The sequence below is a fragment of the Haliotis rufescens genome, unplaced genomic scaffold (genome assembly GCF_023055435.1).
Source record: "Haliotis rufescens isolate VD_foot unplaced genomic scaffold, xgHalRufe1.0.p SCAF_15, whole genome shotgun sequence".
NCBI lineage: Eukaryota > Metazoa > Mollusca > Gastropoda > Lepetellida > Haliotidae > Haliotis > Haliotis rufescens.
Window position 1 is genome coordinate 23,981,525 of NW_025963835.1, and position 12,885 is coordinate 23,994,409.

The window sequence follows — 12,885 nt, forward strand, 5'->3', positions numbered from 1 at the left end:
GCAACACAGAAATTATATCCATTCGACCGTTGTTCTCAAAATTTGTTTTCAAGAAGCCGCATACACATTTTCCATGCCCACCTTTAATATCCCCGTCCCGCCCGCCCATTCCGTGTTTTCCTCACGCGTTAAATTGTGAGTGAGTTGGGTTTAACGCCGCTTTTAACAGTATTCCAGTTATATTACGGCGTGTCAGCTTAATGTGGGAGGAAAGCCTGAAGTGATGCAGGTCTCAGACGTTTACCACTTCGGTGAAACCCACGAGCACGGGTATGGTGCTGACAAACCTAGAAACATAATCGGGCGAACCGGGATTCGAACCCACAAACATAGGTTTCTGGCGTGCCCAAGGGACGCAACTCTTAGACGACTGGGCCACCCGTGCCATATCGCATTAAAAAGACATGCTGTATCTGAAATACTGCTCAAAGCGGAAAAACACAAAACTCCCTCTATTGTTTGTTTGTTTGTTGTTTAACACCGCACTCAGCAATATTCAAGCTACATGACGGCGGTCTAAATAATCGAGCCTGGTCCAGACCATCCAATGATTGACATCATGAGCATCGACACACGCAATTGGGATACGATGACATGCATCAATCAACTCCCTCTAGTGAGTGAGTGAGTATGGTTTTACGCCGCTTTTAGCAATATTCCAGCAATATCACGGCGGGGGGACACCAGAAATGGGCTTCACACATTGTACACATGTCGGGAATCGAACCCGGGTTTTACGCGTGACGAGCGAACGCTTTAACCACTAGGCTACCCGACCGCCCCCAACTCCCTCTAAATACCTAAGGCCTGTTTATATGCAGATTGCTGTACATTAATCTAAGATGTGAATCAAGTGTGTAAGGTGAGAAGCATGAAGTCTCTTTTGTTTGTTTTTTACTCTGCGCCGCTAATAAATCAAGTTTGGAACAGACAAACCAGTGATTGATCTCATGAACAGGGATCAGTGTCATTGGGGTCGAACTCAGCAATGTTCCAGCTATATGATGGCGGTCTGCAAATAATCGAGTCTTTGCCAGACAATCCAGTGATTGACATCAAGAGCATTGATCTACGCAGTTGGGATACAATGACATGCATCAACCAAGTCAGCGAGCCTCACCACCCGACCCCGTTAGTCGCCCCTTACGACAACCATGGGAGGAGTGAGTTAGACTAAGTGAGTGAGTGAGTGAGCATGGTGTTTCGCTGTTGTTGGCAATACTCTTGCAATATCTCGTAGGGGAACACACATTGTACTGATTTGGAAATTGAACCCAGACATTTCGCGTAACTAGTGAACACGTTTACCACTAAGGGATAACTAGGAAGAGTAAGATACACGTTAACAATAGTATGATTTATTTTCTTCATTGATGTTGTCCGAAGCAGAATCAGGCAGTTGGGTCCTTGTGTGAGTGAGGGACACAATCTTGGTACAGCTGAAACAACAACAACAACAACAAGGTATAAACAAGACCCCCGCGGAAGTGAACAACAACGTGGCAATACGCAGACAACACCAGTGGATCTCATGTAGATTATGCAGACACCAGTGCGTCAAATGTAGAGTAAACAGACACCAGTGCGTCATGCGTAGTATATACATGCACCACCAGTGCGTCACACGTAGTATGTACATGCAACGCCAGTGTAGAGTAAAGACTAAAGAGACGCCACCAGTGCGTCGCATGTAGCTTATACAGACCAGTGCGTCATATGCAGATTATTCAGACGCCACCAGTGCGTCACATGTAGATTATACAGACACCACCAGTGCGTCATATGCAGATTATTCAGACGCCACCAGTGCGTCACATGCAAATTATACAGACGCCACCAGTGCGTCACATGCAGATTATACAGTCTCACCAGTGCGTCATATACAAATTATTCTGACGCCACCAGTGCGTCACATGTAGATTATACAGTCGCCACCAGTGCGTCACATGCAGATTATACAGACGCCACCAGTGCGTCAAATGTAGAGTAAACAGACACCAGTGCGTCATGCGTAGTATATACATGCACCACCAGTGCGTCACACGTAGTATGTACATGCAACGGCAGTGTAGAGTAAAGACTAAAGAGACGCCACCAGTGCGTCGCATGTAGCTTATACAGACGCCACCAGTGCGTCATATGCAGATTATTCAGACGCCACCAGTGCGTCACATGTAGATTATACAGACACCACCAGTGCGTCATATGCAGATTATTCAGACGCCACCAGTGCGTCACATGTAGATTATACAGACACCACCAGTGCGTCATATGCAGATTATTCAGACGCCACCAGTGCGTCACATGCAAATTATTCAGACGCCACCAGTGCGTCACATGCAGATTCTACAGACGCCACCAGGGCGTCACATGCAGATTATACAGACGCCACCAGTGCGTCACATGCAGATTATACAGTCTCACCAGTGCGTCATATGCAGATTATACAGACGCCACAATGCGCCACAAGCAGATTATACAGACGTCACCAGTGCGTCACATGCAGATTATACAGACGTCACCAGTGCGTCACATGCAGATTATACAAACGCAACCAGTCGTCACATGTAAAATATATCGACACCAGTGTGTCACAGCTGAATAATAAAAGAAGGCTTTGTGTGGAGTTGACTCACATGCGTCATGAAGATGGTGAACTCCACCTCAGATACCCGGCCATCAGCTGAAGGCAGAAAACACGTGTGAGTCTTGAGACACCTCGTGTAAATTATAGTTAGATATCTGTACCTTAAGATGCTTTAAGCACCAGCCGTTCTCTATTTTCATGTATCCCGCCCTTCAAAGTAATGTTTTAAAATATATGACCACATCTGTCATTGGACCCGTGAAGATCCTGGCACAGAATAGGTCTTCAGCAACCCATGCTTGCAAAAAAGACGACTATGCTTGTCGTAAGAGGCGACCAACGGGATCGGATGGTCAGGCTCGCTGACTTGGTTGATGCATGCCATCGTATCCTAATTGCGTAGATCGATGCTCATGCTATCACTGGATTGTCAGGTCCAGACTCGATTATTTACAGACCGCCGTAAAATAGCTGGAATATTGCTGAGTGCGGCGGTAAATTGTGAGTGAGTGAGTTTGGTTTAACACCGCTTTTAACAGTATTCCAGTTATATCACGGTGTGTCAGCTTAATGTGGTAGGAAAGCTCAAAGTGATGCAGGTCTCGGAAGTTTACCACTTCGGTGAAATCCACGAGCCAGTTTTGGTGCTGACAAACCTAGAAACATAATCGGGGCGAACCGGGATTCGAACCCACAATCATAGGTTTTTGGCGTGCCCAAGGGACGCATCTCTGCAAAGCAAATCGCGGCGCCTTAGACGACTGGGCCACCAATGCCCCCGCGGCGTTAAACAACAAACAAACAAACATATGTCATTGATCTTATTTTGAAAAAAAAACATGGGAGATGTTTAACACACCAAAGAAACATTTAATACAAGAGCGAGTGGGTGAGTGAGTATGGTTTTACGTCGCTTTTAGTACTATTAAGTTTGCGGGACCGCCTCCGTGATCTGGTGGTAGAGCGCCCACCCGGAGAGCGGAAGATGGTACTTGTTGTTACCCTGTCTGTCTGTCGGCTAAAAAAACGACTGGTCGGCTCGGAGTCAGCATCTCAGTGGGCTAGCACACACACACACACACGTAAGCGTGTCTTGCTCTTTCGGTGGCAGCCTCCACAAACACATGCAAAGGCAAGGCAATTGTAACCCAAAGAACACGGGTACATACGGTACAAGCAGCCTTCACAAACACATGCAAAGGCAAGGCAATTGGTAACCCAAAGAACACGGGTACATACGATACAAGTCAAAATAGGGAATTGTATCAGACATAATTTTTGTCACTGATAAACACACACACACACACACACACACACACACACACACACACACACACACACACACACACACACACACACACACACACACACACACACACACACACACACACACACACACACACACACACACACACACCTTAAGTTTACAGTGTTTCGGCGACTGTTTTCAACCTCGGGACGTTTTGATGATGCTTTTAATTTTTTGGTTCAACGTTTTTGGTTGAATGTTCCAATTTTCAAGTGTATACTTTCTAGTGCCCAGTAGTTTATATGGAAATATATAGTAAGCGGCACTTAACTCCTTTTCAGGTGTATACTCCACACGTATTAATTCTACCTACGACGTTTGTAAAAATACTATGTACATCGTATGCAGAATAAGACAACCAACTCATGGCAGGATCTCTTGTTGATGGCATTGTCCTGGCAACTGGTTTTAGCCAGCTATTGGTAAACTCGGAAGTCTACGTTGGTCAAACCAATTCATGTTAATAAAGTCAACGTTTCAGTTTTGCAAAAGTCACATGTTTCCCCTATAACAGCACCCGTAAAGAGCAATATAATACTGTGTTATATACAAAGTTAATGCAATGTTAACTTACATCTGAATTTAGGAAAGTGCTTCTAGGTTTATCAGCACCAGACTGTACTGGTGCATCACTTCTGGGGCGTGATTTCTACCCACCCACTCGCTCGCTCACTGACTCACTCACTGACTCACTCACTGACTCACTCACTGACTCACTGACTGACTGACTCACTCACTCATTCACTCATTCACTCACTCACTCCTGTGTACCAAGCGGCGACTTACTGTCCAGATCCACCTGGGCCTTGAGACCGGGCACGTCGTACAGTCCCAGGAAACCGTCGTTGGTGCGGTCGAAGTGATCGAAGAGGTAGCTGGCAAATTCAGGGACGTCCTTGTAATATTCGTGCCACTTGGGGAGGAACTCCTCGCGCGTGATCATGCTGTCACCTGTTTTTGGGAAGAGCTTTGCCATGGATTGTCATGTTTTGGAGGAAGAATATCAACATGGTTAAAAGCAGTAGGAGGAAGAGCGTTACCATGACGCCCTCAATCAATTACAATTGTGCCACTACACTATCTCAGTGATCTATAAGCTCCACACACCTTCAATCAACTACAATTTGGGCCACTACACTATCTCAGTGATCTATAAGCTCCACACACCTTCAAACAACTACAATTGGTGCCACTACACTATCTCAGTAAACGATAAGCTCCACACACCCTCAAACAACTACAATTGGTGCCACTACACTATCTCAGTGATCTATAAGCTCCACACACCTTCAAACAACTACAATTGGTGCCACTACACTATCTCATTAAACGATAAGCTCCACACACCCTCAAACAACTACAATTGGTGCCACTACACTATCTCAGTGATCTATAAGCTCCACACACCTTCAATCAACTACAATTTGGGCCACTACACTATCTCAGTGATCTATAAGCTCCACACACCTTCAAACAACTACAATTGGTGCCACTACACTATCTCAGTAAACGATAAGCTCCACACACCCTCAATCAACTACAATTGGGGCCACTACACTATCTGAGTGATCTATAAGCTCCACACACCTGCAATCAACTACAATTGTGCCACTACACTATCTCGGTGATCTATAAGCTCCACACACCCTCAATCAACTACAATTGTACCACTACACTATCTCAGTGAGCTATAAGCTCCACACACCCTCAATCAACTACAATTGTGCCACTACACTATCTCGGTGATCTATAAGCTCCACACACCCTTAAACAACTACAATTGGTGCCACTACACTATCTCAGTAAACGATAAGCTCCACACACCCTCAAACAACTACAATTGGTGCCACTACACTATCTCAGTGAGCTATAAGCTCCACACACCCTCAATCAACTACAATTGGTGCCACTACACTATCTCAGTGATCTATAAGCTCCACACATCCTCAATCAACTACAATTGGGGCCACTACACTATCTGAGTGATCTATAAGCTCCACACACCTGCAATCAACTACAATTGTGCCACTACACTATCTCGGTGATCTATAAGCTCCACACACCCTCAATCAACTACAATTGTACCACTACACTATCTCAGTGAGCTATAAGCTCCACACACCCTCAATCAACTACAATTGGGGCCACTGCGCCATCACTCTCCTACCCAACACTTGAGTGATATCCCTGACTTAAGATGTCGTAAGCTAGTTACAAGTGTCCCCAACCTATCGTACGTTAGGAGGCTGCTTACGATGGGGTGTAAAGTTAGGGGGTCTTTGTGAAACAGCACAAATATTTTAGAGGTGGTTTACGAGGTGGTTTAGGAGGTCGTAGCGCTAAGAGGCTTCAGTGCAATGCTAAGTCACTACTGCGCCGGAGTGTGACTGCGCTATCTGATGATTACCGTTGGTGTCGAACCTTCCGACAAACTCGATCAGCAGCTCCAGGTCGGAGATGTAGCGGTCTTTGTTGGTGTCCATGTCGACCATGACCATTTCGATGACGTTGTCTGCAGTCAGCTTCTCAGCGTTGGAGTGGATGCAGTGCTGTATTGTGCCCTGCCTGTTGACGCAGGAAGAGGAAGATGTCATACCTTGACCACACCGTTACCATCGTTACCACAGTATGACCACGCCGTTACCATCGTTACTTAAGCATGACCACGCCGTTACTATCGTTACTACAGTATGACCATGCCGTTACCATAGTATGACCACGCCGTTACTATCGTTACTACAGTGTGACCACATCGTTACCACAGCCTGACCACGCCGTAACCATCGTTACTATAGTATGACCACACCGTTACCATCGTTACTACAGTATGACCACATTGTTACCCCAGTATGACCACACCGTTACCATCGTTACAAGAGTTTGACCACACCGTTACCATCGTTACTACAGTATGACCACATTGTTACCCCAGTATGACCACAACGTTACTATCGTTACAAGAGTTTGACCATGCCGTTACCATCGTTACCACAGTATGATCATACCCCTACCATCGTTACCACAGTAGGACCACTCCGTTACCACAGTAGGACCACATTATTACAATCGTTACCACAGTATGACCACACCGTTATCATGGTTTCAGAAGTATGACCAAATCGTTACCAGAGTATGACCACACCGTTACCATCATTACCATAATATGACCACACCGTTACCATCGTTACTACAGTATGACCACATTGTTACCACAGTATGATTACACCGTTACCACAGTATGACTACACCGTAACCACAGTATGACCACACTGTAACCACTGTACGACTACACCGTCAACACAGTATGACTACATCGTTACCACAGCATGACCACGCCGTTACCATCGTTACTACAGTATGACCACATCGTTACCCCAGTATGACTACATCGTTACCACAGCATGACCACGCCGTTACCATCGTTACTACAGTATGACCACATCGTTACCCCAGTATGACTACATCGTTACCACAACATGACCACGCCGTTACCATCGTTACTACAGTATGACCACATCGTTACCCCAGTATGACTACATCGTTACCACAGCATGACCACGCCGTTACCATCGTTACTACAGTATGACCACATTGTTACCCCAGTATGACTACACCGTTACCTCAGTATGACCACGCCGTTACCATCGTTACTACAGTATGACCACATCGTTACCCCAGTATGACTACACCGTTACCTCAGTATGACCACACCGTAACCACAGTATGACCACCCGATCGATCTAGTCTTCACTTACGACAAGCATGGGTTTCTGGAGACCTACTCCAACCCGGAATCCCCTCTGGAATATTATTCTCCAAGGTATCAAATCTACAATATTATACCTCCTGATATAAGGGAGCTAAAATTCAATAGAATTTGTATATTGTAGCAATATACATGATATAACAAGAACATTAGGTTTCAAATTATATTTGTAGATAGCATATCTACAATATCATACCCCCAAATACAAAACACAACAGTTTCTCTTCTTGAACATCTTCGTGATGCATCTATGTTTGGTTGGGCATGCCTTATATATTTTAAGTGTAAGCTAATGTTGTGCTGTCAGGTTGAAGGACTTTTTAAGAAAGATGAAGGGCATCCTGATGGAATAGTTTGTTAATCGTTTCAATATATATCCTCCTCCTATGGTACGTTCAATAAGAAACATCGCCCCGATTATGTTTCTAGGTTAGTCAGCACCATACCCGTGCTTGTGGGTTCCACCGAAGTTGTAAACGCCTGAGACCTGCATCACTTCGGGCTTTCCTCCCACATTAAGCTGACACGCCGTGATATGACTGGAATACTGTTAAAATCGGCGTTAAACCCAACTCACTCATTCACTCAATAAGAAACAGGCCAAGGTCACTCACCCGTAGGCCGACGCTGCGAGGAGAAGGACGCCGAACAAGAACATGATGCTGGAAGATCAAGGTCGAGGTCATTGGCAATTTCTTATATATTGATGCGTTCGGTATACAATTCAGTCAAGAGACTACATGAACTTTAGGAATGTTTTAAACGCCATCAAGTGTACAAGTAACGAATCGCTATGCTAAAGAAATGTCTGCCAAAGAAACATATTTTTCTGAACACATAGGCGATGAAGGGAAAACATTTTGTCAAACATCAATGGTGATTGAGGTTCAGTGTTATATGAAGTGAGTGAGTGAGTGAGTGAGTGAGTATGGTTTTACGCCGCTTTTAGCAATATTCCAGCAATATCACGGCGGGGGACACCAGAAATGGGCTTCACACATTGCACCCATGTCGGGAATCGAACCCGGGTCTTCGGCGTGACGAGCGAACGCTTTAACCACTAGGCTACCCGACCGCCCCTATATGAAGTGAGGAGCAAAAGAAATTATAAACTTGAAAAGTACAAACAATTAACACTTTTTTCCGAGTCCATGAAAGTCACGTGACATAGCATAAGTAAACCTCGAACAGCTGTATTCTATTAATTTTGAATTTGTTTTAATTCTTTTACAATGTCATATCGAAACATGTCGGTAAGATAAATTCATTGTAGCAGGATCACTCGTGGTACATGGGGTTTTGTGCGTCTCTCTTTCGGGTCGTGGTATAAAAACTAACGAGGGGCTAATAAAATCCTACGTGACCGCCTCCGTGGTTTAGTGGTAGAGCGTACGCCCGGAGAGCGGAAGGTCCGGGGTTCGATCCCCAGCCGCGTCATACCAAAAGACGTTAAAAGATGGTACTTGTTGTTACCCTGTCTGGCGCTCGGTATTAGGGGGCTGGTCGGCTCGGAGTCAGTATACTGTGTCTGAGTGGGGTATTCATGTTAAACTGCGGCATGGTATCTCAGTGGGCTAGCACTATAAATCGGCATCAGTCCGGACTAGTACAAGCAGCCACACACACACACGCGGGCATGCACGTCGCTATATAAGTGCAATAATCTTGGACGCGACGTTAAACCCAATTTCACCTCACCTCACCTAAAATCCCACGTCCCCCTGGCTCCTGCTACAACTGATATTATCTATCGAGGAAATGAAAATCTACTCATTCCGAATTTTAATTCATTGATGGACGTGGAACTGCAACCTACCTGGATATGGCCAAGAAGTCAAATGTTGCCTGCCAAACAATTGTTTATCTAACTTTTGATATATCCGGACAGCTGTCGTGGTCTCACGGTGTCAGGGATGGGATTGGGCGGGGTCACTGGAAGGATAATCTACGATAGCTGCGAGAAGTACATTGGGAAAACAATCATTATGTTGACGGTGCTGTTGCTTAAACGAACGGTCGCCTATAACGAACAGTCGGTTGTATCAAACTGTCTGACATAACAAATCTTCACATTAACAGTTGGCAATAACGAACACTCGTATATAATGATTATACGGTTATATCGAACAGTGAATGATCAGTGAGTTGGGTTTAACATTATTCCAGTAACATCACGGCGTGTCAGCTTAATGTGGGAGGAAAGCCCGAAGTGATGCAGGTCTAAGACGTTTACCACTTCGGTGAAACCCATGAGCACGGGTATGGTGCTGACAAACCTAGAAACATAATCGGGGCGAACCGGGATTCGAACCCACAGTCATAGGTTTCTGGCGTGCCCAAGGGACGCAACTCTGCACAGCGAATCGCGGCGCCTTAGACGACTGGGCCACCCGTGCCCCCTATATTGAACAGTCGGATATAACCACCATGCGGACATGCATGTAACGAAAGAAAAAAACCTCCACGTCAATATCCCAATTGCCCGAAAGCTTAATGAAAAAGTGTAATTTCTCGACTGTGGGACAAGTACCGTCAAACGGGAAGGGTTGCAAGGGGACCTGGGCGTGGCAGGCCTGAAAAACGGCACCTAGAAAGGATCGTCTTATCACATTAATGGCACTACGCAATAGATTCAAACCTGCTCCTGTTATCAATAGAGAACTCAATAGAGAAGGTGAATTTCAACATCTACTGTTAAAGGCGGCTTATGCAGACCGCCTGAAGGCAGGGCGTCCTGTGAAGGATGATACCTTAACAGCTGACCATAGGCGACAAGGATTAGGGTGGGCTAGGCAATACCAGGGGCGGGCTGTGTGCCATTGGCGTTACGCCATGTTAACAGACAAATCAAGGTTTTGCCTCCGATTCACAGATGGCAGAAAACGTTGTTGGCGACGTAGCGGCGAGTGCTATGACAGGGCAACATTTCTTGAGCATGATCGTGATGGGGGCGGTATTGTCGTGGTGTTGAGCGGTATCACACATGGAAAGCGAACTAATTTGGTTCAAATGGACATTTGACTGGCCAGCGTTGACGAAACTTTGTGTCCCTTCTCTAGAGTTATCGGCAGAAATTTGGAACTGCAACATGACGATGCCAGACCTCTTCGTGACAAGGTCGTCACCCATTATGTCCGACGAGAAGGCATACATACATTGGACTTGCCCGCTAGGTCCGTTGACATGTCCCCAATAGAGCAGACCGCCTCCGTGGTCTAATGGTAGAGCGTCCGCCCGGACAGCGGAAGGTCCGGGGTTCGATCCCCAGCCGCGCCATACCAAAAGACGTTAAAAGATGGTACTTGTTGTTACCCTGTCTAGCGCACGGCATTAAGGGGCTAAAACCTGGTCGGCTCGGAGTCAGTATAATGTGTCTAATTGGGGTATTCATGTTAAACTGCGGCATGGTATTTCAGTGTGCTAGCAATGTAAATCGGCATCAGTCCGGACTAGTACAAGCAGCCACACACACACACATACACGTGCATGCACGTCGCTATATAAGTGCAATAATCTTGGACGCGACGTTAAACCCCATTTCACCTCACCTCACCCAATAGAGCATGTGTGGGAGTTCTTCGGGAGGAGAGTGTACGCCAGAGACCCGTCAACGTGGCTCAGGTCGGGGCGGAATGGCGGGCAATACCAATAGCAGCCATACGCAAGATAATGCACAGTATGTCACCAAGGTGTGCTTGCACGCCCAACATGGTAGACGCATTATATGCGGGTCTCGGCGTGACGAGCGAACGCTTTAACCACTAGGCTACCCGACCGCCCCAAATGTGCTAGAAGACTGCCAGGCAAACGAAAGTATACACTTGAAAATTGGATTTGACCAAACACCCAAACGTTATCAAAACGAGAGTAGACAGAAACACTGCAAACGTAAGGTCTAAAACACAACTGACTGAGTGAGTATGGTTTTACGCCGCTTTTAGCAATATCCCAGCAATATCACGACGGGGGACACCAGAAATGGGCTTCACACATTGTACCCATGTACCCTCGGGAGTTGACCCGGGTCTTCGGCGTGACGAGCGAACGCTTTAACCACTAAGCTACCCGACCGCCCCCTAAAACACAACTGTGATACCCGTATCAAATACATCACCATCGAATAACCATTTCTTGTTTGTCTCATTCGTAGCCACCGCCAAACATGTGTCTACTTTCTTTTGTCCGGCAGTGTACTTCATATGCATGTAACTTTTATAAATGTATATGCACTCTTGCACATCTCGGTGAGGGGTGCCTTGTTACTATGTATACCAGTAAATTGAATTTAGTTTACTTTGTATGTGTTGTTTATCATTTATTATGTTACGAGGTGAGACTGTCATAACATATGTCTGTCTTTCTAACGCTAATTAAATTTGGAACAGGATGCGTTAGCATAAGATTTCAACCATAATGCCAGCTCCTAAATTTAGTACTATCGTTGTAGGTCGTGGGCCAAAGTTTTCCAAAGGCCGCGATAACCTAATGTTTTCTTTTGTATTTCATGTGGGCAAATTTAAATGTCTGACACTGTGATAAGCTTATCGCCGTGTGGAGTATCATTTGCAAAAGGTAACGCTGTCTTAAAAATCAGATGCATGTGACCTCTTCCAAAGAGAAATGTTTTTTATATGTATTTGGGTTTGTTTTACTACCAAAGTCATAATAACCAGTCGATGACGTAAACGTTTGTTGTGACGTGGTGACATTGGAATCTTTGAAAGTACCATGTAGTCTTGATAAACTGATCGGACATTGAGGTCAATCTGATGGTTTGCATCAAAACAAAAAGAAACTTCTACCGCGATTCGCCTTCCTGCGAATAACTCAAACTAAACAGTTCCTTCGTGCGAAGTAACAGTTATCTGATATGTGCCGATGCGGCATAAAGCACCATTCAGGTGCTCGCGAAAAGGTAAGCGTGTCTTGCTCTATCGGTGGCAGCCTTCACAAACACATGCAAAGGCAAGGCAATTGGTAACCCAAAGAACACGGGTACATACGGTACAAGCAGCCTTCACAAACACATACAAAGGCAAGGCAATTGGTAACCCAAAGAACACGGGTACATACGGTACAAGTCAAAATAGGGAATTGTATCAGACATAATTTTTGTCACTGATGTGTCAAATTTGGTAATGTCCACCACATGTCTACCATACAACTTTTTAAAAGCTTTACTAAGTCATTGAATGTTGTAACCCTGATGAAACACCTTTTAAT

At 45.4% G+C, this 12,885-nt stretch overlaps 1 protein-coding gene across 1 annotated transcript; it reads right to left on the reverse strand.

The window, feature by feature from the left end:
* Positions 1-1,342: 1,342 nt before the first annotated feature.
* On the reverse strand, positions 1,343-9,581 carry LOC124135226. The gene is made up of 6 exons (XM_048396346.1): positions 9,479-9,581; positions 8,277-8,324; positions 6,304-6,461; positions 4,683-4,847; positions 2,637-2,683; positions 1,343-1,439 (listed from the first exon to the last, which is right to left on the reverse strand). Exons 2-6 carry the CDS (start codon positions 8,318-8,320, stop codon positions 1,392-1,394), a joined length of 462 nt encoding a protein of 153 aa, XP_048252303.1. The 5' UTR covers positions 8,321-8,324; positions 9,479-9,581; the 3' UTR covers positions 1,343-1,391.
* Positions 9,582-12,885: the final 3,304 nt, after the last annotated feature.